Source organism: Megalops cyprinoides, chromosome 4 (genome assembly GCF_013368585.1).
Source record: "Megalops cyprinoides isolate fMegCyp1 chromosome 4, fMegCyp1.pri, whole genome shotgun sequence".
In the NCBI taxonomy this organism is placed as follows: Eukaryota; Metazoa; Chordata; class Actinopteri; order Elopiformes; family Megalopidae; genus Megalops; species Megalops cyprinoides.
Window position 1 is genome coordinate 19671459 of NC_050586.1, and position 26307 is coordinate 19697765.

Below are 26307 nucleotides of genomic sequence, written 5' to 3' on the forward strand. Positions count from 1 at the left end.
TTATGAAATATAAAAAGGATTCAGTTATACCATGATTGCCTGCTGGAATAATTAAAGAAGTGTTGCCTTGTTTTAAGACCTTTTTCTGTTTTTCATCATAGTTATTTTTAGTTTCATGTTTTCATTGTACTTCAAGCAAATGCAAAGGTTAGCATGCAAATGAGACAATAGGGTCATTTTTAAAAGAAATTTCAAAATGCCAAAAGGACAATTAGATTATGTCTCCATTACTGCGATGTCTCATTTAAAATTCATAGGAACATTTTCTATATTCACATTAGTGGCAGTGGGAGGATTTCCTTTAGACAGGACTAGACAATGGATATGGGCAGTGAAGGGACTGTCTTTGTATCCTCTTGGTCTCATTTACTATACCAATAAAATGAACTCCCACTATCAGAATTTGATGGCATTTAGAACTAAGGTTAGCGGGAGAGTCAGCCTTGGGGTTAGGATTAGGGGCTGGAATAGGGTAAAGGCTTGGGTTAGGGTTAGGTGGTATAACTAACATGGAAGAGTGCGTAAATAAGCATTCCGACATGTTGAAAATGGAAATCCAAATTTACGCTGCAGTGTGCGCAAGTGTCGCAACAAGTGTTGCCTCAAACTGAGTTCCCCTGTCAGGTTTGGTTCTTTTAATCTTTCATCACACGGGAATGCTTGTTTACGTGCTCCCCGCTTGATTTATACAGTTCTTTCTACTGTAGCCCGAGCCCGAACTCTAACCAAACCCCAAATCCTAACCCTAACCCTAACCCTAACCCTAAGGGGAATCATTTTTGAAGAGGGGAGCCCAATCTGATGCAACACCGGACGAGTTGGTGCTGTTTTTTTAAAAAAAAATCAAGCTCGCGAGCGCCACGATTAGTCAATCGTCCTCTCTGTCACTGTAGGAATAAACCTCTGTGTAACTTCCGAGACACGTTGGGAGTTGTACACAGCACAGAGGGGCAGAGTGTGTGTGCGTGTATTCTGGAAGTGGATCGAGTTCATGTATTCTCTCTGCCCTGATCTCGTATTACAAAGCCTGGTGAATGAGGGAGTGAACGGAGGAGAGAGTTCCGCTATGCAAACTGACAGCATCGTATGTCTTGATTCCCGAGGTTTTGAAAGAAAACAAAAGGGACAACGTGGGTGACTAAAACTAAGAAGTAGTGAAAGAAATGGAATAATCTAGGTTACTACATTTTTGCCGGACACTGTAGAGATAACGTACGGAAAACGGATACGATATCTGCTAGACGTCAGTTTACGGACAGAGCTGTGCAGATGAGCCAGACAGGGTGAATATTGCATTATTACAGAGGCAGCTGATATACGGACCGCCGTGCAACAGAGAACACACGCTACGGTAAGTTTTTGTTTTTATCTATGACAAAATACCCTAAGAATAACTGATTGTGTATACCAGGTTAAGGTGGTATGAAATACGTATGGTTGGACTACTGTGTGAGCTAGGTAAATATAATACGAAAGGGAGAGGAGGGCAAAAAACACGATACAGTCGGTTGACTGTTAATCGGGGTCGGGCTGTGTTCCAACTGTTGCAAAAAGCATTAAAGTCAAGTATTTGCATGTGCAGAAAAAAGATTCGATACGTGTTTTTTCTTTGATTCTTGCTGTAACTTTATCTTAAATCGTCCTCTATAAACGTAGCGCAGTGCGGTTAGGAGAGTTGGAAGCCACTCAAATCCTCTCTTTGTCGTAAAAACCACAACAAAATTTTTGTTTATTCAGGCGAAGGTGTCATAATTCGACGCACATACGAACAGTGTGAAGTAATTTGGTAATGCAGCAGAAGAAAATGACTAGTCTTTGCCAATTTACTTACTCTGGTCGTCTGCAATAATTACATTAAGTCCAATTAAATAAAGCTAAACTCGATATTGATGCCACGTCTATAGTGTACTTTATTCTACTTACCATAGTAAAATAATGCCGGTACGGTTTTAACATGGGTTAGTGAACAATCATTTGCGCTTATTTGCCGCGTACCTTTAAACGTGAGACGAGTGTTTGGTGGCGTATTTTCGTTTGAAATCTTCCAGATGAAGGAGCACGTATAAAAATTACCATGATTTTTCCCCACTGAGTTTAGCTTGATTGCGGAGTTTATCTTAACAGTTATTATAGTAATCCTTCTCACTGGCGACCTGAAGCGTAAACACGGTGTGTTTTCTTTCTTCTTGCTTTCTTTTAAACGGTAATGAAATAAGTATTAGCTGCATCTGAGTGATTACAGTAATTACAGCGTGACCGGTACAGGCAGGACGGCGGAACTACGCCGGACTAAAGCATAGGGACTCGACCCCAGTGTTTGCGTAGGGGAAACCAGTGAGCCAAGAGGTTCAGGTCAAATATTAACAAGTGGTAGTGTCTGTTGTGCACATTTCAATCAAAAATCCATAACATACATCTGTGATATGTAGCTGTATGTCTCTGAACACCAAAGTATGGTCACAGTCAAGCGAGTGTTTGATGTCCATTGTGCTCGGTGTATTTAGTTCTGCAGTGTAAAATAACAGCTTCATGCTATCCCAGTGGAAATAGACTTTTTGTTGGATGTTGTATGTGAGTTTTGTGCGTTTGTGCTTTTGTGTGTGTGTGTGTGTGTGGTAGGGGTGGATTTGCACTTTTCTAGGGAGGAGGGGTGATGGTGCAAACACTTTAGCCCAGATGTTAAACTGTGTATTGAAAGTCAGATTGGGTTCCTGCAGGGTTGATCTCTTCATTGTCGTTGCACAATGGACCCCCGCATCCTGAGCTCCCTCCCACTCCTCACCACAGCCCTTCGTATGCTGATTCACACACTGAAGGGGATTTAGCACATAGAGTGTTCTGGAATCATATTAATGATGAATAATGATATGATTATACATGCCTGCTATGTGTTTGTGGAAGGTGTGAAGTTCGTCCATGACGCAATTCGGCAGATGTCCTTAACACTTGACACCAACACCATCTGAGCTACAAGAACGCAGCGGATACCTTGTGTTCCTGAAGCAACCATATAGGGATCTAAGTGGAGGTAGACCATGTCTTTTTCACGCAGTTGATGACTGTGAAATGAGAGATCATGGGAGGTGGACTTGAAGACCATGGTCTACCCACACATACTGTGTATGCTGTAAAAATCATCTTTCAGATGATACATTAAGTTCCAGTTATTACAAAAATGAGGGGGATTCTCTTTGACCAATTTTTTTAAATCAGGCTGCTTCTATCTGGTCATCTAATAATTCTCCATTTTAATTGGCCAAAGACTTAACTCTGTCCACCTCAGATGATGTGTGGTGAGTGTTCTGGTGCAAAATGGCTGCCAAAATCCCCCAGATGTGTACTACTCGGTGGTAGTGGTTGAGGTGTGCTGGCTTCCCTTCGCTATACCATTGCCACACCTCACTTCTGGATGCTGCATAATGCCACGTAAAGAAAATGGACCAAAACGTCCATGGTGCAGGAATGTCATTCTGAATGCAGAGTGAAACTTTAGTACTGTTCTGTGGTCAGCAGTGAAGCCAACAGCTGGATCGAACTCTGCTGCATGAAGATACAGTAACAGTCATGGATCTGCTGTGATCCTGACTCTGCTTCTCAGTTTACAGTCTGGTTTGACAAACGGATGCCTGTGCCATTTTCTCTCCTTTGTCTCCCTCGTTTGCTCTCCGTTGCCAGCTTTTCTCCCTGTCTCTCTCCCCCTCTGCTCCTCTCCCCATCCTCCTGTCTAATGAGTAGAGTGACCCTGCATCAGCTCTGTAGCAGGCCTGCCAGGAGGAGCCGAGTCACGGCGTGGCGGTAATGGTCCTCTGCAGTTAGCCTAATAGGAGAGGCATGGAATGGTAGATGGCTAATTTGCCGCCACCGAAGGCACTGGGGAGGTTCGGGACACAGCGTCACGTCTGCAGGAGCGAGGTGTTTGGAGCCCAAATTGCTTCGGTGAAAAGCGCTGAGCAGAGATGCCGGACCTGCCGTTTCGTATTTCCCGTCTGCTGTGACTGGGCACCCGGGCGGGGGGGGGGGAGGGGGGGGGCATGTGGTGTGTACGCAGCTGTGGCCTGGGGCCGACGGTGACACGTCCACATGGGGCTGCGAAGTGTGGCTGCCCTTTTCCACAGCAGACGCACTCTCCCCCTCCTCATTGTTTGCCTGTGTAAAGCCACTGCACCAAACCCTGTGCCTGGACTCCCCAGTACTGACTGTGGAGCGAATGCGTGTTTCCAGTCCAGTTTTCTGAACAGGGACTTGTGTGCTGTGTGGGGGCAGTATTTATTTGCCTTTAACTTGTTTGTATTTAAGACATTTTGCCTCAGTTAATGAGTAAATCCAGCTGTATGGCATTTAAGCCTTTTTGGTGCCAAGCAGTGGAGATGAGCGTTCCATGTGGGAGAAGGTGTGGAGAGCAACAGCCTGGTTCAAAAGGGAGCTGTGAGACAGGAGTCAGTGTGGATGGTTTAGTACCAGATGACCAACATTGACCATCTGCTGTTGGTGATTTCTGTTCTGCATGTGTGTGTGCATGTGTGAGTGTGTGTCTGTGTGTCAGTGCATGTGTGAGTGTGGGTTTATTGTATGTGTGTGTGTGTCTGTGTCTGCGTTTGCGTGTATGCCTATGTATTTGTGTGTGCCTGCACATGTGTGTTTGTGTCTTAGTATTCGTCTCTTTTTCATCACCCCATTTTGCTTTGCACGCAGTGAGATGGGCTGCAGCAGGTGAAACCTGGAATGGATTAGATTGTTGGGCAATGATTCCCCTCGTGTTGGTTGTTGCCCAATAGGTTCCTTTGGCAACATGTTTACAAAAACAGTTGTTTAGAATGTGGGCGGATGTGCTTGTGTGTGCACGCCACTTGTGAAGTGTCCCATCCAGATGTCCCCCTGTTTGTGCTGAGTGTGGCTTGTTTGCAGAGCGCCAGTTTGACTGTTAGCCTTTGTGTGGCGTGCAGTGTGCTGTGCACACAGTGCTGCAGTTGACTGCGGTGTGTAAAGGCAGCTGAATGTGGTGCTGTTTTTGCACGCAGTTCTGTTTACCGTGCGCCAGCCATACAGTGCGTGACGGGCTTGCTCTATGTTCTCGGTGCCCACCCGGGGGGTTTTCAGACTAGCAGTTTGCACAATGCGCATCCAGCTCTGCGCAGAGCTGCTGAGATTCTGCCCCGAAGGCTGTGCGCAGCTCGTGTGGAGTTTGCAGCCTGTTCCGGCCGAAGAACAGCAGGACAAAAGTTTATTTCTCCCAGTTTGGGATCACAGTTTGTTTTTATTGGTGCCTTTTTTGGCATTGTTTGGGTCTGCTGCAGTGTGCCTTCCCGTGTGACTGCATGATAGAGCTGTTAGTAACAGGAAATGCTGTGAAAAAACGTTGATGGAAAAAAAAAGGCACAACAAAGCCGGCCCCTCGGCGGGGGCAGGGGACACGCACAGGGGCGGAGCTCTGAGAGAGTCAGGGGTGGGGGGTAGGAAAGGTGTGGGTCAGCTTCTACAGTTTGGCCACGGCGGGATCCAATTAGGGCCTCTACTGCCGCCGAGCAAAAGCGCCAGCTCCTGGGGCGGGGCTGGGGAGGTCCAAGGGTTCTGCGGGCCAGTGCCTCCCGCTGGCATCCTGGCCTGCCTGCACGCTGGTGCCAGCTGCATGAACTCCTGACCCTGCCACAATAGTGGGAGTGTTAGGGTGGCGGGGTTCGCAGGGGCCGGAGCTGCGTCAGGGGGCCTCCCGAGTGCCCGAGTGCGTCTGTGTTTACCCCACGTCCTCGCTGCCTGCAGCAGGGCGACCTCTGACCCGGGTGGACTGTGCCTCGCCGACCCCCCGCCGGGCCCTTCCAGCCCGCTGCACCCTGTCTGTATCGGGGGAAGGAGCGGCAGGCAGAGGAAACTGGAGGGAGAGGGAGGGAGTTCAGAGAGAAAGAGAGAGAGAAGGAGGGAGGGAGGAAGGGGGGGGGGGGGGAGACTGCACACCTAACAGTGAACCTGAGAAACAGAGATAAAGCTGAACCAGCGGTCTACAATTACACCATCAATCTCTACCTTCTCCATCTCTCCTTGTCCACCTCTTGATCACTCTTTTGCTCTCTTATTCAGTTACAACATGGTGCTACACAGTGCTGTTTTTCTCTCCCTCTCTCTCTCTCTCTCTCTCTCTCTCTCTCCTTCCCTCACTTCTTCCTCTCCCCCGTCCTATGGCATATGGAACAGTTTATCTAGGAGCTTATTTTTTGCGCCTATTAAGCAGAGTCTTTAAAAAAAAAAAAAAAAAACAGTGAGAGAAAGGCAAACTGGTTTTATTATGATTTTCTTTACAAGCAGCCCAGCCCAGTGCAGGGGAGGCAGTGGGGCTGCTGGGAGGGAACTCTTTTGTCTGCGCCCCCTCCTGCTAAGCTCTTAAACCCTGCGCTTCTACGCACAGGAAAATCAATAAAGCATCATTTAAAAGGGTCTGGGAAATAATGGGACGAGACAGATAGGAGTGAGGTAGAGATGCAGATGGATACATCCCATTGCCTTCCTCTCTCTTGTCCCCCCTCATATCACATTCTCTCTCCCTCTCTTTCCTCTCTTTGCAAAGCAAGGGGGTGGGTGGGCATCCCATCCTATAAAACTAATGAATTCACCCGCACCCCACCCCCGGTAAAAGTCACAGGCTCCTGTCTACCCTGCGCTGTGCTGTGCTCTATTGATGTACCAGGATTTATTTGCTAGGATAAAAGCCGTTGAATTCATATTTCTTTCCATATCTGTGAAAACACATTTCATTAAGTGAATTCTAATTAAACGTCTGTGCGTGCGCATTTGTATTCATGCGCAAAGTGGCCAGGCCCGGCGGCACTGGTGCCGTGCCACACGGGAGTGGTTCTGTCCCGCTCTGTACGGCGGTCTGCAGAACACGCAGCACTCTTGCTCAGTTAACTGCATTGTATTGTGAGCTGTGCATTCTATTGTGCTGCCCCACATTGAATTGCATTGTCATCTGTTTACTGCGGCGGGGTGCTTTGTTGCCTGCGCTGTACTCCACCATTCTGTTGTGCTCTGAAAATGCTACAAATTGACTCTCAATGCCGAGCGCAATCTGGGACTGTGAGAGTTATTCAGTGTACACTTGCATCAGTGTTTGTTTCTTTTAGACCTGCTTTTTCCCCGACTCACGCTCCACCCTGCTTCTCAGCAGCAGGAGCTTTCAGAATGTGCCTTACTGTGATGCAGTTTCAATGGTAGGGTTACACTGCGGTGTTTTTAGCCTGTGTGCCATGCTCCGTTGAACGTGTAGTACTGCTGCATATAGAAGTGTGCTGCTTTGGGAGTGCTGTGCACACCCGGTGCGCTGAGGCCAAGTTCTGTGCTCAGAGCCTGCCTCGTGTCCGCAGCTCAGCAGTCAACTATTGACAAGTGCTCTAGCGAGCCTGTTTTTCTTCTCCACCAAAAAACAAATTAAGTTGCAGAGTTGCTGATTGACTGAGTCATGCGGTCTGTGGGTGGCAAGCTCTCGCCCCCCACCCCCAAACAGACACACACACACACAGACACACACACACAGGGCCCTGGGCCAAACTGGGCCGACACTCCCCAGTGCCCACCCAAGAGGCCTGTTCGGAGATCCCCCCCCACCTGTCTTACCTGGGGCAGAGGTGGCACCGACGGGACAATGAGGGTAATCAAAAGAGACCCGCTGTAAAGGCTCTCCGTGTAGGTCCTTGCGCTCCCTTAATTGGTGTCTGTCTGGAACCCGGTTTATTGATTTATCGGGAAGCCGGAGATCGTGACGTTGGGCTGGCTCCCGTTGCTCGGTAGATCAATGGGCCGCACAGGTGAGCACCACTTCGGTGTGGGCAGCTATCCAGCTCTCCGTTGGGGGGGGGGCCTATTTCTCTTTGTGCTCTCACCTGCGGGTGACTTCAGGTCGACCTTCAGGCTGTTTATTGCCTTTCTTCTGGCGCTCAGTTTTTCTGCTGTGTTTACCAGGCCACCCCCGTGCTTTTTTCCCCGCTTCTCCATTAATGACACAAAAGGGCCGTCTTTATTTAAAGAGCCGGCGACCGCTTGGGATCGACTTTTCGGCTCACGCCGCGGCCTCGCCTCTTGACCCCTCCTCGATTTGGAAGTCAACCGCTGTTCTTTTAAAGAGCAGTTTCTCGGGTCTCTGCATTTGTTCCACCATCGATCTGTTCACACCTTAAACAATTTAATAGCGGGCATTACTCTTAAAAGCCTTTCTTAACACGTTGCTAGGTCATCGATTGAAGGCCCGAATAAATGAATTAAGGGGCGAAGGGTCCAGATGTTAAAATGGGAAGCTGTAAGAGAGTGAATACATCTTGCAGTTTCTGCCTGGGAAGCCCATTCCCTTTGGATTGAGCTGGCCCCCACCATTGGCCTAATAATGTTTCTGGAGGTGCAATCAGGTCCTGAAGTTTCACGGGCGGTTTCATCGAGCCGGGTTCTGCGTCAGCGTGCTGCGGCAGTCATACCCAGAGCCTCATCGCCATGGGAGAAAATGTCTCGTGGCTTGTTTGTGTGTGTCATGAGGCTGCCGTGGACAAAGATGTCACCCCCAAGGGGACGAGGGCAAGGTTCTTTGGTGTGGCGGGCTGAGTGTCGCCCTACATGCGCTTGGTGGTCCCATGTCGTGGTCACGCCCTAGCAACTGGACAAGGCCTCTGCGCCTTGCTATTGAGCTGTGAGCGGAGAGCACCTTTCCCTGAGCTCCTCAACTCTCGCCCGTACCCGTTTTCCCCCAGGGTAAGGCAGTGGAGAGCTCCCCTCTGCCACCTTCATGGTGTGCAACTGTGTGGTGGTGTCTGCCGCTCCCACATCATCTGCGGACTGCCCCCCGGGGGCCTCCTGCAGGCCCCGCACCATCAAACACTGACAGATAACCTGCAGAAGCCAGGAGCAGGGAGCACTCTTTATTTGAGGTGTTTTCTCATAATGTTATCCAAGGCTGACACTACTCCAGGCACTTGTGCGATGCCGGGCTTGTTTTTGTTATTGCCGTTATTAATATAAATGACTTCATTGCAGCCCTTTGAGTCCGTGCAGTCGCTCTCTCTCTCTCTCTCTCTCTCTCTCTCTCTCGCTCTCTGCACACACTGGAGCACTTCCTTTCATTTGCAGGCTCTCTCTGCCTATTGTCTGCCTCGCGGCTGTGTTAGAATGAGAGTGCTCCTGCGCTGTACCTGCCCTGCGCGGCCGCAGAGCCGGTCGCGCCCCTGCTCCCGCAGCGGCGGGGGGCCCAGGGCGGGCAGCGAGGGGTTTAAAACGCGATGAAATGGGGATTATCTCATCACCCCAGCGAGGAGGCTCTGTCGGTGTCTCAACTGTCCAGAGAGCGATCCCGCTGGGAACGAGAGCAAGCAAACACATGAGATCACCTGCGCTCACATCACTCGCTCTGTGTGTCTGTGTGTGTGTGTGTGACTTCATTAATCTAAGACTTGGAATTGTATGAATTATATATATGCCCTACGTACATTTTTTTTCTTAGAGAATAAAAAGAGTAGAGCAGAATCAGACCAAAAATGAAATATCCAGAAATGGTTCTTCCTTCCTTGGGCGCTCCCCCTTCTGCCCGGTGCGCTATTTCAGGGAGGACGGAAATGAGCTATTCTCCAGCTTGGGTGAGCACCAAATAGAGTAGACTTCTGGATTTCACTGACCCTACCCAGAATAGCACCCTTCCCAGCACTCCTCACGTGTGGACTAATTATTACTGGTTTGGAAACCTGTTGATTCAGAGGGTTGTCTGCCTGTGACCAATGCAATGCTTGGTAATAGAGTTACGTGACAAATATTGCCTTGCCCTTTATGTATGCTGGCTGTGTGTAACCTTTTGCCTGAAAACAAGAAAATAACAGTCATTTTACCATTGTTGTGCTCTATAATTCAGCACACACCAACGGGCACACAGGGTTAGTAGCAGTGAAGGCCATAGGTTCCACAGACTTTTCTGTGAAGTTGAGGAAGAGGGATACTCAGGGAGTAGGAGTGGAGTGAGTCCAGTTTTGACTGCAAGCCTGGGAATGGAGCGGTTTATCAGTGGGTGTTTCTGAAAATGTGATTTTGTTTGTCCTCACTGTTTTTTCAGAAGAGGATGTACCGATAAGTCTCTTGGAGCCTTGGGGCCTGTTCTTACAAAGGGTAATGCTGAAGTCAAACTATTAATGTGAGATACTCTCACCTATTGACACATGTGCACACACAGACACACACAGACACACAGACACACACACACACACACACACACACACACATTCCCTTTAGAACATCAGTCCTGCACTGTGGGCAGCTCCAGGTTGGCCCAGCTGCAGGCTGTTGTACACACGCCAGCACTGACACCAGGTGCTGAGTATTTCATGCCTGTCTTCTGAGCACATTGGCTTTGTTAGAGGAATAATAACCAGAGCCGCAAGCAGCTCCGCGGCAGCCAAGCCAGCATCAATTCAAAAAACGATACAGCCGCGCGGAGCGCAGGCATCTTCACAAATGTGCAGACATTAGCCGCGACGGAACGAACAGCCCACGCGGAGGCTCACGCATTCAGATGACGGATGACCGCACGAGCTTTTAGTGTAGATTTAGGACCAGGTCGATCATCGGGGTCTGCCACCACTTTTCTGGAATGGAGCGGTCACGGGCACCATCTGCGTTCAATAGCCGTGACCTAACTGCACCCGTGAATAATTGTAAGCACTTAAGAAAGACAGGTTAAAGGTTATTTTCTAAACGACTTTTACTGGGCAAGGCACACATCATTGCCTACCAGTGAACTACAGTAAACAATGCCCTTTCTCCATGCCTGAAAGAGCTGTAGGGTTTTTCTGGTCGGAAAATATTCCAACGACTTTTCCGCTGATTGATTATGATATCAAAGGCTAAATTCTGGGGGAATTCCTTGAACTACTTTAACCCATACAGGTCAATGTGCAGTATATCTGCATTTAAAGTAACTGATGTCTCTGCAGCAAATGGTCTCAATTAGATATTTTTACTGTAACAGGTATTGATGTTGTACACTGCACGTACGCCCATTTCTATTCAAAATAGGATTTTTGTAGGTAACTCAACAAACTTACTCTCTCCCTACAGCAGTCATGCATCTGTCAGATGTGTCTCTTTCATGTGTCATTCTATCTTCCCTATCGTACACCAGCAAGCCCAGATACTTGATTGAGGAGCAGGCCCGCGGGCTAAACCCATGGATTGTGTGATTGAGAGGATCTGGCATGTAACTGCGTGGGCCGCATACCAATACCGTTAACACAGTAAACTGACATTGTTAAAAGTATTGGACCGTAACCTACACATTACTTTGGTTTAGTGCTTCTTACCAAGGAGAGCTTGCGCACATTTGCTATAGCTTTACTGTCCGAAATAAATCCCTAGTGATGAGGTCTGTTGCTTTGTATATAATTTGAATGTTGTTAATATTTGAATCTGCATTCTAAGCAGCAGAAATCAAATCCCTGAGCAGTGGGAAAAATTGCAGTGCAGTTTAATATTTGTATTTATTTTTGTAGGCAGTGATATTATCTTTGATAGTTTTATCATTCTCTTGTGTTCTTACACACACTCCAAGCTAGTCTCTTAGGAGCAAATCTGTAGCCGCTCATAGTATGCACAGGCACACACCCAATTACCGTATAACTCATTTAATCAGGATAATACCCTATAAGCACCAGTCTTAATGATCGGGAGTTGAGTTACTCTGAGCACTTTTTTTACTTTCAGACAGTCAATGGACCCACAGCACAGTGTGGAATCCGCACACACCCCAGAGTGTATGACAATGGCAGTTATGGCACTTATGCATGGAGTACCTGTAATGAAACAGCACAGTGAAAAACTGAACAGTGCTTTACAGAGGTTCCATCAAATGTAATAATTATATAATAGCTGTTTATTGAGGTAGTACATCACCACCAACATTGATTATGATGCTGTCATTGTTGAAATGAGAATGCAAAGGAAATGTGTCACGATTTCAAAGAGAGCTTTGATGTTGATGTTTAGACTGCGTCTGGGCACATATTCATTTCGCCGCTATCGGGGTGTCTCATTAGTGCGTCTGGGGGCATTCGTGACCGAGGCCTTTGAAAAAGACCCTGCGGGACAGGCCAGGTCAGAGCGCAGTTGGCTTTTGCCAGTCACTGCAAAGTTCTTTAATCTGTGAACAGTTTTGTCACACTCCTAATTCTGCAACAAAGGCTGGAAAACATGACCTACGGTTCGTTGGATTCTATTTCTGTCATAGTGTGTCCAATAATCAGGGCACTAAAAACCGCAGCAGCAGCTGGAACGAAGCGGAGAGCCGTGTGCAGGTGTTTTTTAAATCCTGCTCCTTTAACCCTGCACCCTTCCCCCCTTCTTGGTGTGTGGAGTGCATTTGGGGTGGGATCACTTGAGTAGGAGAGGGGGGGGGGGGGGCCTGGATGGGCTGTTTATTTTGCAAAATCCACTTTGAGTGCAATAGCACATGTACCGTGTGACTGCGAGTGTGTGTATGCATGTGCTTTTGTGTGTGTGTGTGTGTGTGTTTGTGTGTGCTTGTGTCTACTCTTTTGTCATTTAGTTGTAGCATTATTTCCCAGCAGATTGACAGGTTTTAAACCTGCATGGTGCTGGTTTTGGTTAGCAACAATGCTCAGTACCGTAGGTTCAGTCTGAGCTTTGGGGGGACACTGTTGCTGAAGGGTTAAGCATTTTATTAGGATCAGTCATTTCACGATTGCCCCGTGGGCTAAAACTGCTGATTTGGTCAGTAGAGCTTACTGCCCATTAGACTGACAGCATCGCTGAGATGCTTTTCAATTTTTTATGCCATTCGTCTGTGTATGAGCGTGTGTGCGCAATCATGCATGCATGAGTATAGTGTTTTTATTTAGCAGTACTTAAGCTGTCTCACGCAGCATCGCACACAGGCGCAATGTAAATTTATATGTATCATGTGCTGCGTGTCACAACACATTAGAGTATTGCCCTTATTCACTGGCTGCAGGAACTCATGCTACATGAAAACAGCCACCCAGAGCTGCTTCGTTTTATTTTTGCTGCACCCCGATGTGCCTCAGTCCTCTTTTGTACCACACAGACGCGCAGCACCCTGTACAGTGCAGAAGTGTTATGCAGCTGCATTGTGTTCACATTATTATATGAAGCCATTGATGTTGACATGAATCCCTTCAGTTTTGCGCTCCGAGGAGCTCTGTGCTGTGTGGCAGTTACATGATACGCCGCTCTGGCTGAACTTCGCTCTGAAGCCGGGACCATGAGAGAGCATTCAGAATGAATTTGGACCTTCGCGCTTTTATCTGGGCTCCTTTTGTGACTGTGTATGTGTCAGAGAGAGCGTGTGTGATCTCTGGGTCTTTTGAGAGGGACATTAACCTGATTGAAAGCAGATTGCCACAACCCACACCCCTCACCCAACCACCCCCCCCCCCTTGCCAGCCCAATGTGACCTTCAGTGAGCTGGGCTTGGTCTGTCTGACACTCCCACAGGAAGTCTTAAGGCAAAAAAAAACAACACTGGGGCGTCTTTTACAGGCAGACCAAGAGACTTCCCAGAAGAAAGACGGCTTTTTTCTGGAGAGGTGGAGAGAGACAGAGGGAGGGAGAGAGAGAATTAGATAGAGAGGGAGAGGGGTAGAGAATTAGATAGAGAGAGAGAGAGAGAGAGAGAGAGAGACAGCAGGGGGGTGGAGGGGGTGGAAAAAAGGAGAAATGAGGAGAAAGAGGAGACGGAAGAACGGTAGTCGGAAAATAAAGGAAATAGAAAAGGGGGAGGGGAAGACCAAACAGAGTTTGAAAATGATAGACATTTTGCAGACTAACAAAGAGAGAAATGATCAGGCTCAAAAAATAGCACTCACAGGCTAGTGGGCAGAGGAGAGGAGTGCATCATTTTTTGAAAGCGCATTTCATCATTGATAAAGGTTGCGAGGACGGCTGCGGTCGGAGTGTGAGTGCAGAGTCACGGGCACAGATTTACCGCACCATTGTTGTGAGCTTTGATTGTGGCGGTGAAGGGCTGCCTGGATATATTCCAGGCTTTGTAAATTGCTTTGGATAACAGTGTCAAGCAAATAAGCCAATAATTTGTACCAGTAGAACCTCCAGAAAACAGAGACACAAAAGATCTGTGTGTGAAACACAGCTGGAGAGAGGGAGCCTCGGGCAAAGTCTTTGTGTTTGTATGTGTGTGTGCGTTTGTGTGTGTGTCTGTATGTGTGTGTGTGTGTGTACGTGTGTGTACGTGTGTGTGGGAGGGAGGGAGACGGGGGAAGGAATCAAACAGAAGGATATTGGGTGCTGATCATAAATAGCTCTGCACTGACAGGATACCAGTTCGCATGCTGAGAGAAGTGGGGGGAGGGGGAGGGGGGATGAAAGCAGGGGGAGGGAGGAAACGAAGGGGAGAACGACTGAGAGAGAGGAAGAGATAAGGGGGGAATCGTCAGAGAAGAGCAGGAAATGAGAGGGGAGAGGATTCAGAGGATGAGGAAGGGGGGGGGGGTAAATGTCAGTGGGAGCTTTTGTTTACTGAAGCAGCAGAACTGTTTGGGTGTGGTAGTGATGCACAAGCATGTCCATGTCAGCGTGTGGAAATGGGATCCTTGACACTAGAGACCCTGCTCTGCCCTCCTCCCATGGTGCATTGCGGCTCCAGCAGTGAAACCGTCACTCGGTACATCTGGAAGCAGATATCTCATTTCCTGTTGTATTACCTTAAAGTCCGCCTGTACCTGTTCAGTACTATTGATTTTGTCCTTGTTTCGTGCAGGAGACGGTGTTGCATTTTGTAGAGCAGCGTGTTTGGAGTACGGAGAGGTAGCGGGATCTGACAGCAACGAATCGGCTCCGGAGCCCAGCTCGATTTGCTTTTAATGTGTTTAATATAAGCAGCATTAGCAGAGAACCGTGGTTCCACCAGCATGCTCGGCTGTTTCCCGACCTTTCTTCGCTCTCTCTTAAAGAAGTGTGGGCGATCAGGGGCCTAAAGAGTCAGCCATCCTCTCCTCGCCTCCCGAGGCCTCGGTTCACTTAACTCTGGAAGGGTCAGGTGGCAGATAGGAAGAATGGGGTGTGTGGGAGGGGCTCAGGACAATTAGCCCCCCAAGGAGGCTGGTGGGCGGTCTGTTGTTTGAGATTAGCATTCAAGAAGGCATATAGGCAAAGCATACACTCACAAACAAAAACACACACACACACACACACTTTATTTCAGTCATGCCTTCATTTAGGGCTAACATTGCACTATAGTTGCAATATAGTTGTTAAGGAACTGGACCTGTAACCAGAAGGTTACAAGTTTGATTCCCGGGAATGCATTACCGTTGCATCCGTGAGCAAGGCACTTATCTTGAGTTTCTTCAGCAAATATGCAGCTTTAGAAATGTAATCCGTGCAAGTCGCCCAGGGTATGGGCGTCTGCCAGGCAAATAAGTAATGTTATGCAAACACCCGAACAGAGGATGAAGTGTCCCTGAGAGAGAGCCACGAGAGGCTGATTACATCTGCTCTGTAGTTATGAGTGTGTCCTGTGATTGTGGGTGTTGAATCATTTTGCGATTTGTGGTTTCAGGTGATTGGATGATTGCTGGCATTCGGTGACACCAGCAAGCGTCAGGGGTTTGTGAATGTGCAGGTGTTTGGGGATTGGCTATTAGTGTAGGGTGATCACGGGTGATTGCTGTGTGATTGTGATTTCTGAGTGTTTGGGGGTTGTGAGGATTGGGTGACAGTGGGATTCTTGGTATTATACAGATGTTGGCTGGTGCTTTCAAGGGTTAACCTTTGGGAGATGGTGAATGTTGTGTGATAGTGATCTTTAGGTGATGGTGATGGTGGGTGCTGTGTGATTGTGATCTCTGGGCGATTGCGGGCGCCGTTGCAGTCTGTAGTTGAATGCAGGTGCTGCGTGATTGGGGTCCCCAAGCATGGTGCAACTGCGTGAGAAATGCCACAGACACGTGACGGGAGCAGTGGCAGAAGGGCGCGATCGGGTCGTGAACACGCGGTGCCTCCTGGGGGCCGCGGCAGAGCCGCATCAATAACAGGTCAAGCACTCACCCAGCGGCATCAAGCGAGAGGACGGGGGGCAGGGTAGGGCGCACGTGAGCCGCACCAGCCCCGCTCGCCTGCGCGAGCGCTCGGCAACATGACATGTCATTAAGGGCTGACAACACAAGGTCGTAGAGAGGGCTCAGTACAGAGAGAGGGAGAGAGAGAGTTTGAGGGAGAGAGAGAGAGACGGATGGATTTCCAGTAGAATTTCAATCCGTCTACCTTACCAGGCAGTGATGGAAATGAGCTCTTTGGTCACAGAGCAGTTTGATACATTTCAGCTTTAATGAAGTGCAGGCTCCGGAATGATGAAAAGCAAATATGGCCTTGATCATGCCGTTCGCACTCCAGCACCGCTAATGCATGCGAGCAGAGTGTCGCCCGCAGCTTCAGTGGGGCCTTGGAAAGGGATAGGACCTCGGACAGTGCCGAGACGGGGGCCCGCGTCTGCTGGTGCTGATACTGATAGAGCTTCAGAGATTGGACCCAGGTGTCAGCCTCTCCTCTGTGAGCTCCTCTCCGAACAGGGGAGCCTGCAGCTGATTAAACCCCATTTGATTGTTGTCACTGCGTCAGAGCTGATTCCTGGGCAAACAGAGTCCGATCTGCCAGCACGCACACAGACACGCAACACACACACACACACACTCACGCACACAGACACGCAACCACACACACACGCACACACACACTCATGCACACAGGCACACTCAGACAGATATACAAACTCCCAGCTGCTGATACCAGGCTTTGGGCAAACAGCGACAGGCCTGCAGGGATCAGCTGTGAAACGGCAGCCCAGCCCCCAGTCCCCACATCAAAGGCACAGCCGGGCCATAAAAGCCTGGATGGGAGCGGGGGCGCGCCGCGGGGGGTTGCGTCCCCTCCGTCTGCGGCCGGTCTGCAGGAGTACTCAGGGCTCTGCTCTTGCGATTAGGGGGTGGCGGGTCTCAGAGGTGGGGCACCGCTCCTGACCTGGCCCGGGGCTGATGAGTGGGTGCGACCACCACGCTCAGATGGGCCACCCTTGAAATGCATCAGCGCCGCGCCCGTGTTGCTCAATGTGCAGCGACTAGACTAATGCCCTTCCAGCCATGCTTGATCACACCTGCTGTGTACATTGTATTGATTTATTGAGAAGAGTCCATGATTTATTGAGAAGAGTCCATGATTGACTGTGGCTAAACAGCCCAAGAGACAGTAGTGGCCCTTACAGACTGACTGAGTAAGCAGCTCCCCGAGAGTAACTTTTACTGCTAGATGGCGGTAGAGGCAGTAATATTCAGGGGACCGATCAAAAAGGGCTCATTATTGCTCTTCTTGTTTCATGGTTTTTTCTATTTCCTTTCCTTACCCGGACAGTAGGTGTTGGTTGGAAGGGATAGTTGATCGCTGTCCTGCATTCTGGCAGCAGTTGAGGTGAAATGCGATTCATCCCAACAGCAGGAGAGGCAATAAACTAGGTTCCAGAGAAGAGAGGAAGGAAAAGAGTTGACCATGTGCTACTGTGTAACTCAGGTAGTGTGTCCCTTCCTGCATCTGTCTGCCCATATGTTGTGGGTAATTACACGTTTTCACCTACACGATTGTGTGGGGGAGTACACTGTCTATGTTTCACTTCCCCTCCCCCGTGGCTTCCTCTTGCCTGGACACCTGTACCCTTTTGAAAGGTCAAGAGGTCGGAGGTTGTGAGGCTCTGTGTCTAAATCGGAGGGACTCCTCAACAAACAGACCTTGACTGAATGGGGGAAGGAGGAAGTGAGAGACAGGAAGGGGGCTGAAAGTGGACCACAGAGAGCTGGAAAAAGCTTTAGACACAGGGACTGTCCCAACTCCCTAACCTTTTTTCCTGACATCCAAGCCACAGGGCCTTCCTCAGGGAAACCATTGTATCCAAAGCGTGCAGCATCTGCGTAAATGGAACGTGTCGTTTTCATTTGATATTTGTTAATTACTTTCCTTTGTCTGAGCACAGAGTGATATTATTTGTCTGATTGAATGCCATTTCTAATTTGTTGAGCCTAATTAGTAAGACTGCGGAAACGAGTCCCTTAACTAATCATTAAAGGTCATTTGATAATTCCTGCGGAAAAGACAGAACCGGTTTCAGAGAAGGCTTTAGAGTAAGATAGCGTGTCTCTAGTCCTTGCGGTTTGCTCCATTCTCTTCAATATGAATCGTTTGATACAGGCTTCTGAATCCCCCTCTGTTTACATGGTGGTTTTCTCTCTCATCCAGATCTCCGCTCCATTTTTTTCCCCCCTCACAAAACAGTTTTTGTTTCATATTGGAGTGCCTTCTGCCCGCCTCTTATAATTCAGAGGTGTGGATGGTTCCAGACTCTTTTTTTTAATAACATCTCCAAACGCGAACTTCGACGAGCCTAAGTGTTGCCAAAGGCATTCAATCGATCCAATAAAAGAGAGTCAGGACTGCAAGCCACGAGACATCGAGCAGACTTATCCCTCTCAAGCACTAAAGCCAGCTCATTTCGAGAAGATTTTTGATGATCCAGGACTTTCGTCAGTGCACCCCTCTTACTTTGGCGAAGCAAAATCGATGTGTCCCAGATTGATATAGCAATTCTGTAAATGGCCGACCGCCGGCGCACTGCTGCAGCTCGTGCTCATTCATGTGGACCTTTGAGTTCACATAACATTTGAGGCCAGGAGACGAAGTTCCACAAATCAGTGTGTTTTATGTTTTATCGCCAGCAGTAAACACATTTGACATTTTGCGCACATCTAAAAGTCGGTGGCATTTTTATGAAATGGCAGTTTATTTAACAGACTGAAGCAGGTGCAGAGCACAGATAGTATAGAAAGTGTAATTTATTGGGAGGAGTTTAATGGTAGCTTTGTTTCTGAAGGTTCACCCTTGGCCTTGCAGTTATACTTGAGAAATCATTAATATCAATGGAAGTAATATAATTTTTAAAATATTTTTTCTTACTTTGGCTTTTCAAGTCAGGATGTTGCTAATCAGACAGCATGAAGCAGATTGTGAAGCTTTCCAGTTGCACTGAGTTGGTCTACAGCCAATGCATTACCTTTAAAATTGAAGGAAACAGTAGTGCCAGTTTCTCCTCTGCGGATATTTCAGAATATCATCTGTTATGAGGCTGTGCCTTGTCTGTGCCTTGACTTACTAAATTTTACAACAGTTTCAGTGTAACAATGGACAAGCATTGTTGCTGATGCTTTTTTTATGTGTATATTTTAGGTTACTTCTGAAACAGTCTGACAGGAGCTGTGTCCACCATCTGTCTTGCCTGCCACTCATCACCCAGTCAGTGACCCCAGTAAGCTTGAGGAGGAGGAGTTGGAACAATGGGCGGGGCAAAGGTCCTGCTGCTTTCACTTCTAATTGGTTGGGGAACGGTTATGTGTATAAACTGGAACCCAATCCCCCGCAAGACTGTCAAGCATAGTGGTGAGTAACCAATGTTTGCTGTACATCCATAAAATATGACCATCTGAAGTACTCTTCACAGATAATTATATGTCAGACTAGATTAGTTGTTGCACACCTGATCTGTTAGGGAATATTCTCATACCCAAACTATTCTTCACATTTCACTGGTATTTATACTCTCTTTCATTTCTGTTCTGGTTCCTTGTTTTCCTGTTTTCTTTCTTTCTCCTTTTCTGCACTTCCTTCTCTTTCATCCCTCCTTTAGAAATTCCCACCCTTTCTTATCCACCTCTAAATGGAGATTATATTTCTTCCTCTACCTAGGAGTGGTGTCAAATTAAAAGTGTCTTTTTTTCTGTTCATCTTTTGCTTTCCTTGTTTCTTTTGCACTCTCTCTCCTTCTTCCCCTCCTCTCTCTCTCCCTTTTTTGTCCCTCCCTCTCTCAGCGACGGTGAGGGGTGGGGAGAGAGGGAATGGAAAAAACAATCGACACGCAGTCAATACTGGACTGGAAAAACACAAACACTCGCTGAGACACAAACACTCTTACTCACACACTCTTCATAAGCAGAAAAAAAGCAAAACGGGCACATGCATGCATGCACACACATGCATTCAAACATTCAATCACAGGGACACGCTTTTACGCAAGTGCACGCAGGCACAATCCCACACACTCACACAGTCTTCCTTTCAGTGAGAGGGAGAGAGCAGGAGCTCTGCATGGACTGCCTTAAAAGGACAGGAAACAGCTTCAACGGCAAGCGGGTTAGAGAAGAGATAGACAAAGGGACAGAAAATAAAAATACACACACATAGGAGACTGTGTATATATAGAGTTATGAGTCGCGTGTGCGCTGTCTGTTTGTGTGTGCTTAAACATATGAACAATAACTTTGTGCCTGTGAGGGTGTCAGCAGGAGAGAGAGAGAGAGAGAGAGAGAAAGAGAGAGTAGTGTGTGTATAATGCTTAGACCTGCAGTCTGAGGGATTTAGTGCTTTCAGTCATTTGGGGGGTAGGGGAGATGGGAGCAGAGATAATATTTACTCCCCCAATGCCCCCCTCCACAGACCCCGCCTCTATAATTATGTGTGGCCTAAAGTAATTTGCGTTTTGAAGGGGAAGAAACACAAACACATTTAACTGCTTACTTCTCTCTTTTGCTCTCTCTCTTTCTCCACCCCTCTCTCTCTTTCCCATTTTTTCAGCCTGCTCCAGTTGGAAAACCGTGCTAAACTGGCACAATCATTAACTGGTTATTTTCTGTGAACTTCCGAGCGCAAAAGAACACTAGTGAATCTAATATGTGACGTCTAAAGTGTGCCAAAACAAACTAATACACTCTGAATGGTTAAAATTGAGTTGCCCCCCCTGAAACCCCCAACCCCCTCTCTCTCTGCTCCACCTCCTCACTTATAACATGCAAAATTACAGACCCCAGGCCCCAGCAAGGCTTAGGAGCTGTGGTCAGAGTGAGGGAGAAAGAGAGAGAGGGAAGAAGTGGACTTTTTTTGTTTGAAAAAAAAACCCCAGCTTTTTCAGGCATCTAATGCAGGCTTTGATCTAGGGAGAGGACAAGGGGTGAGAGAGACAGAGGAGAGCAGGGAATGAGAAAGCAGAGCGAATGACAGAACCAGATTGAGAGAGGGAGAGAGGGACTATGTAAAATCAAACATAATAAAGTCGGAGGGACGCAGAGAGCCACGGAGAGAGAGCAGAGAGAGGGAGAGAGAGGGGAGACTGGGATGCTCTCCCAGTAGGGCTCTCTCTACCCCCCAATTACAGTAATGACCGGTTTGCATGGGCAGGCATCACTGGGCGGAGGCGGGGCTGCACTGTGCGTGATAGTGGGAGGACAGGCGCATTGGTAGAAATGAACGAGTGTCGCCCATGTTCCCCTGTGCACGAAACCAGCCCATATTTCATTGGTATTCATTCTCTCTGAGACAGGTGCCCTTATTCAGAAAGCTTAGGAAAATGTTTTTTTCCATTTCATAACCGGTCCCACCTGCCATTGGAACTCATGAGCCAAAAGAGAAAATAAATTGTTCCAGTACTATTTTAGAGAAAAAAAATCTTCCTTAGATTAACTAAATTGGAAGTGTAGATGTTTGTTTTTCCTGTTATATGTATGAACTAAAGACCCTCGCTGGCTGGACACAGTTCCCGGTCTATGCTAATTTTTGCCACAACTGTCAGCCCCTCTTAATTTTCTGCTCATTTTTTTATGCACTTTTACCATTTCCTCTTCATGCCTCCACACCCACTCCCTCATTCTCTCTCTCTCTCTCTCTCTCTCTCTCCCTCTCCCTCTCCCTCTCTCTCTCTCGCCCTCTCTCCCCCCTGTCCCTCACCACTCCCTCTGCTAATCTATAGCAATTACAGCACCTCCAATCTCGACAGACAAATCTCTCCCTCTGTTCTCACTCTGTCTCGCTGTTCTCCTCTGAGATTACCTTCATGAGTCGTCTTATTTTTATGTGAGGGGGTTTATGTGTGTGCATGTGTGAAACTGTTTAAACTGTTTTCCTCTGTGTGAGCCCTCTTGTCTGACTGTGTGTGTGTGTGTATGTGTGTCTGTCTTTCTGTGTGTTTATAAGAGTATGTCTTTGCCGGAGTGATTTTGTGTGTCTGTGTTGCTGCTTCAAAGAGCTTAAAATAGTCATTTAATTACAGTGTAGTGTGTGAGCTCCACCATGGTTATGAGCTATAAGCAGAGCCTGGCTGTATTTATAGTAAACGCTCTCTGAATGGAGCAGTGAAATGGCTCAAACTGTGCACACGCAGGAACATCTGAGGAGCTATAAATGAGAACCGGTCCTTTCCTGCTTCTCTTGCCCAGTTATTTCCACCATCCTGACACCATTCCACTCCAGACTTGAGGTCTCTCGAAGGACAACACATTCAGTATTATTACCACAAATAGAGGTTCAAGGAGTGTGCCGGTCTTCAGAGTAGGGTCTCACTACATCCTTCAGGTTCTACAGTTTTGTTTTCTCTCTCATTGTGCTTTGTACTTCAGTTTCGCCACTTACAAAGCCTCTTTTCAGGCATTTCTCTCCTGCTCCTGCACGTTCAACTCCCTGTTAGACTTTTTATCTCTTCCTGCCACTTCAAGAGTGAGGCAAGAGGATGGAGAAAGAAACAAAAGGACCCCCCCCAAATACCCCCCCCCCCCCCAACAGATGCCAGAGAAAGGTTCAGTGCTGCCCTCATGTGGCGAGTTAGGATACATTCACCTCCTCTCTTTGTTTGACGTTAGTACTGAATCATAGTCTCAGACAGTCTCCATAGTCTCTCTCTGATTCTGTAGACATGTTTCAGTCTGTAGGCAGGCACCCAGAGACACCATTTGTGAGAGTGTGATGTGTGTGTATGTTCATCAGACAGCAACTCCAGCTCTGTGGAACCCAAACAGATGTGCATTCAACTACCTGAGGGACACCTCCTCCCAGCGCATCTCCCGCTATAATGCACACAATGGTGTCCCACAGATGCACATGCACTGCCGTCTTTATCTCTCTGGACATAAAACTGACTCATTCATTCCTCTTTCTCATCCCTACCCCTTCCTGTTATACTCCTCGCTTTGTATTCTCCTTCTCTCTTCTCCTCTCCTCCTCCCTCCCCCTCACCCACCATCCTCTGGCTCTCTCACTATCTCACACACATCCTCAAATATAACCTGACTTTTGGATTTAGCTGTTGCCCAGGCTTGCGTGAAAGAACAGCGCAATTATACGAGTTCAGTCAGTCGTAAATTAGTGAACTCTTTGAGATGAACAGAACACATTTACATTAATTAATATTATGGAGATACTCCTCTTTCAAAGGCTGTGTCAGCTCTTCTAACCTTTCTGCCTCTTTAAGCCCTGGTTCATGAAAACAGGAGATAACAAAGGCTTTGAGCGTTTGTGTTCCCCTCTCGTCCCCTGTGCCAGATGTGCGTGACAGCATGGCCAAGTTTTGGGCGCCGGGGGTGTGGAACTACACCATGGTGACGCTGGCGGAGCATGACAGGGTCCTGTACGTGGGGGCGCGGGAGGCACTCTTTGCCTTGGACCCCAGCGACATCAGCAGGCAGCTTAAACCACAGGTACCGCCAACCGGTGCAGAGTCAGCATGTCTGTGTCACCGTGTCCCCTGGTTGGTTGCTCCCCTTGAAGGAACAGTAGCTGAATTTGCATTTCAGTGTTTTAATGCTGGGGAGTGTGAATAATGCCTCTGTGTGTGTGTGTGTGTGTGTGTGTGTGTGTGTGTGCGCGTGCGCGCGTGTGTGTGTGTGTGTGTGTGTGTGTGTGTGTCTGTGTGTGTGTGTGTGTGTGAGATTAGGTCAGATAGGGCTGTGCAGAATGATAGTGGTTGTGGTCAGTAAGTCCGTCCAGCTGCGTCTCATGCACCACCTGACCCTTTCCTCCTCTACCCTCTCAGATCGATTGGCCAGCCCCCATTGAGAAGAAGAGAGAGTGCGTGTTGAAGGGCAAAAACAACCAGGTACAGACTTCATGGTCGCAATGCTCTCTCAGCCAGTCCTCATCTTCAGTCTCAAGGATTAAATCTGGCTGCCTCAGCATGACAACAGTTATGCAGTGTTACCAATGCATTTCATGACATAAATGTAAATATATAACATATCTAACAAATACATAACATATAAATATATGTGAAAAATACAAAATATTTTTAAAAATATCAAAAAATAATATATATTATATATATAAAAAAAACACTTTTCTTCCCCAAATCTCTTTCCCTTTCGTTTTAACAGACCGAGTGCTTCAACTACATCCGCTTCCTGCAGAGCTACAACCACACCCACCTGTACACCTGTGGCACCTATGCCTTCCAGCCCAGATGCACCTACATTGTGAGTGTCCGCTGCGAGCCGGGCCGGGTTTGCTGGCAGCTTAGCTGGTGTCAGTGTCGTTTTTCATTGCAAATAAGGTGCTGTGAGACCCGGTGCTCGCAGCATCAATAAACCACGCTCCCTGGCATCTGTTTTTGAAGCCGGCGCTCTGGGGTCAGCTATGGGCCCTGCCGAGCTGATGCCATATGTGGCCCTGCTGCATGAAGCACGGCGGAGCTAATACAAATGGGCCTCTCTTTTCGCGCCGCTGTACCCCTAACTGCGCGTCTGACGGCCCGCTGCGGCGCGGGAGGGTCTGCGGCGCTGCGTGGGCCCGGTCCGCAGCTGTCGCGGCCAGATGCGGCCAGCAGCACGGCGATGGTGTGCGTCACTCAGACCGCCTGCGTCACGCAGCAGAGGCTGTCTCCCTAACCCAGGCCTCCTCTGTCACTCTGCAGAACGCCGATCACTTCACCCTCTACAGCTCCAGCCTGGAGGACGGCAAGGGGAAGTGCCCTTACGACCCAGCCAAGGGCCACACTGGGCTGATAGTGGGTGAGTGTGTGTGTGTGAGAGCGTGCGTGCGTATGTCTGTGTGTGTTTCCATAATTTGTTGTTCATACATCAAACAGAGGTTAATCAGCACTTGCCACATCTGTGTCTCTCAGACAAGGAGCTATACTCAGCCACTCTCAATAACTTCCTGGGCACGGAGCCGGTGATCCTGAGGAACCTGGGGCAGCAGCACTACAGCATGAAGAGCGAGTACCTGCCAGCCTGGCTCAACGGTGAGAGAGGGACGGGGAACAGGAGAGGGCAAGAGGGAGAGAGAACCAGGGGAGAGGATGAGTGGCATGGGGACTGAAGGGAGGGGGTGGGTAGGGGTGCAGGAGAGCCGCAGGAGAAGACGAGAAGCACTCTGACCAGGGGCCAAGAGGAGTAAGGGGAAAAGGATCAAAGGGAAGGGGTAGGAGTGTAGGAGAGCCTGAGGGAGAGGACAAGAGGGGGTGAGAAAGATGGGGAAGCAGGGCCACTGGCCTCACGCTTTGTGCTCATCCTTTCTGCTGCCTCCTTCCCAGAGCCGGACTTTGTGGGGTCAGCGCTGGTGAGGGAGAGCAGCGGGAGCAAGGAGGGAGACGACGACAAGATCTACTTCTTCTTCAGCGAGCGTGCCGTGGAGCTGGACTGCGACAGTGAGCTCATCGTGGCTCGAGTGGCACGGGTCTGCAAGGTGAGAACACGCAAAGCAAGTAAAGAAACATGCACACAGAAATGCGCGCTCACACACACACACTGACACAAACAATAACAGACACACACACACCAAAAATACACACATATACGCATGTACATATGTAAAACACAGATACAAACACCCGCGTACAGTTACACAAGCGATCAGACACACACACGCATGCACACATAGACACACATACAGGTGCGCACGCCCACAAATGCACACACAAGCACATTTGCTGATTCACACAATTGTTTAAAGCAGTACATAGATATACGTACAAGCCAGCATACAGAGGTACATGTGCCTGTTGGAAGTAAGCTTTCAGTGTTTTTGACAGTACGTGTTTGCATAATCAGGGCGATCAGGGTGGAACACGCACCCTGCAGAAGAAGTGGACCACGTTCCAGAAGGCGCGGCTGGTGTGCTCGCTTCCCGAGCGTCACGTGACCTTTAACAATCTGCGTGCGGTCTTCACCTTGCCCGGCCCTGAATGGAGGAGCACCACCTTCTTCGGCATCTTCCATGCCCAATGGTGAGTCCAGCTCAGACTGACCACCATGGTGTGTGTCTGGATTCAAAAGCCCGTGTGGTTCCCAGTCAGACCACATTTCTGTTTCTGCCTACGTATTGTGGCTCCAAGTGACAGAGCATTACTTACCCACCGTCTTGCTCTCCCACCATCTTACTCATGCCCCCCTCCTTCTCTCTCCCCTCTCACTCTTTCCCTTTCTTTGTCCTTTCATTTCTCTCCCTCTCCGT

At 48.4% G+C, this 26307-nt stretch overlaps 1 protein-coding gene across 1 annotated transcript in view; it reads left to right on the plus strand.

Annotated features, from left to right (window-relative positions):
• The first annotated feature begins 926 nt into the window (after window positions 1–926).
• The window catches only part of sema4c (sema domain, immunoglobulin domain (Ig), transmembrane domain (TM) and short cytoplasmic domain, (semaphorin) 4C), a 31269-nt gene continuing 5888 nt past the window's right edge, over window positions 927–26307 (plus strand). The window contains exons 1-9 of the mRNA XM_036527162.1: window positions 927–1351; window positions 19270–19479; window positions 23404–23558; window positions 23894–23956; window positions 24231–24329; window positions 24767–24863; window positions 24977–25096; window positions 25388–25539; window positions 25905–26080. Of these exons, the coding sequence (XP_036383055.1) occupies window positions 19377–19479; window positions 23404–23558; window positions 23894–23956; window positions 24231–24329; window positions 24767–24863; window positions 24977–25096; window positions 25388–25539; window positions 25905–26080 (965 nt within the window). The 5' untranslated portion in view covers window positions 927–1351; window positions 19270–19376. The remainder of the gene's footprint in view (window positions 1352–19269; window positions 19480–23403; window positions 23559–23893; window positions 23957–24230; window positions 24330–24766; window positions 24864–24976; window positions 25097–25387; window positions 25540–25904; window positions 26081–26307) is intronic.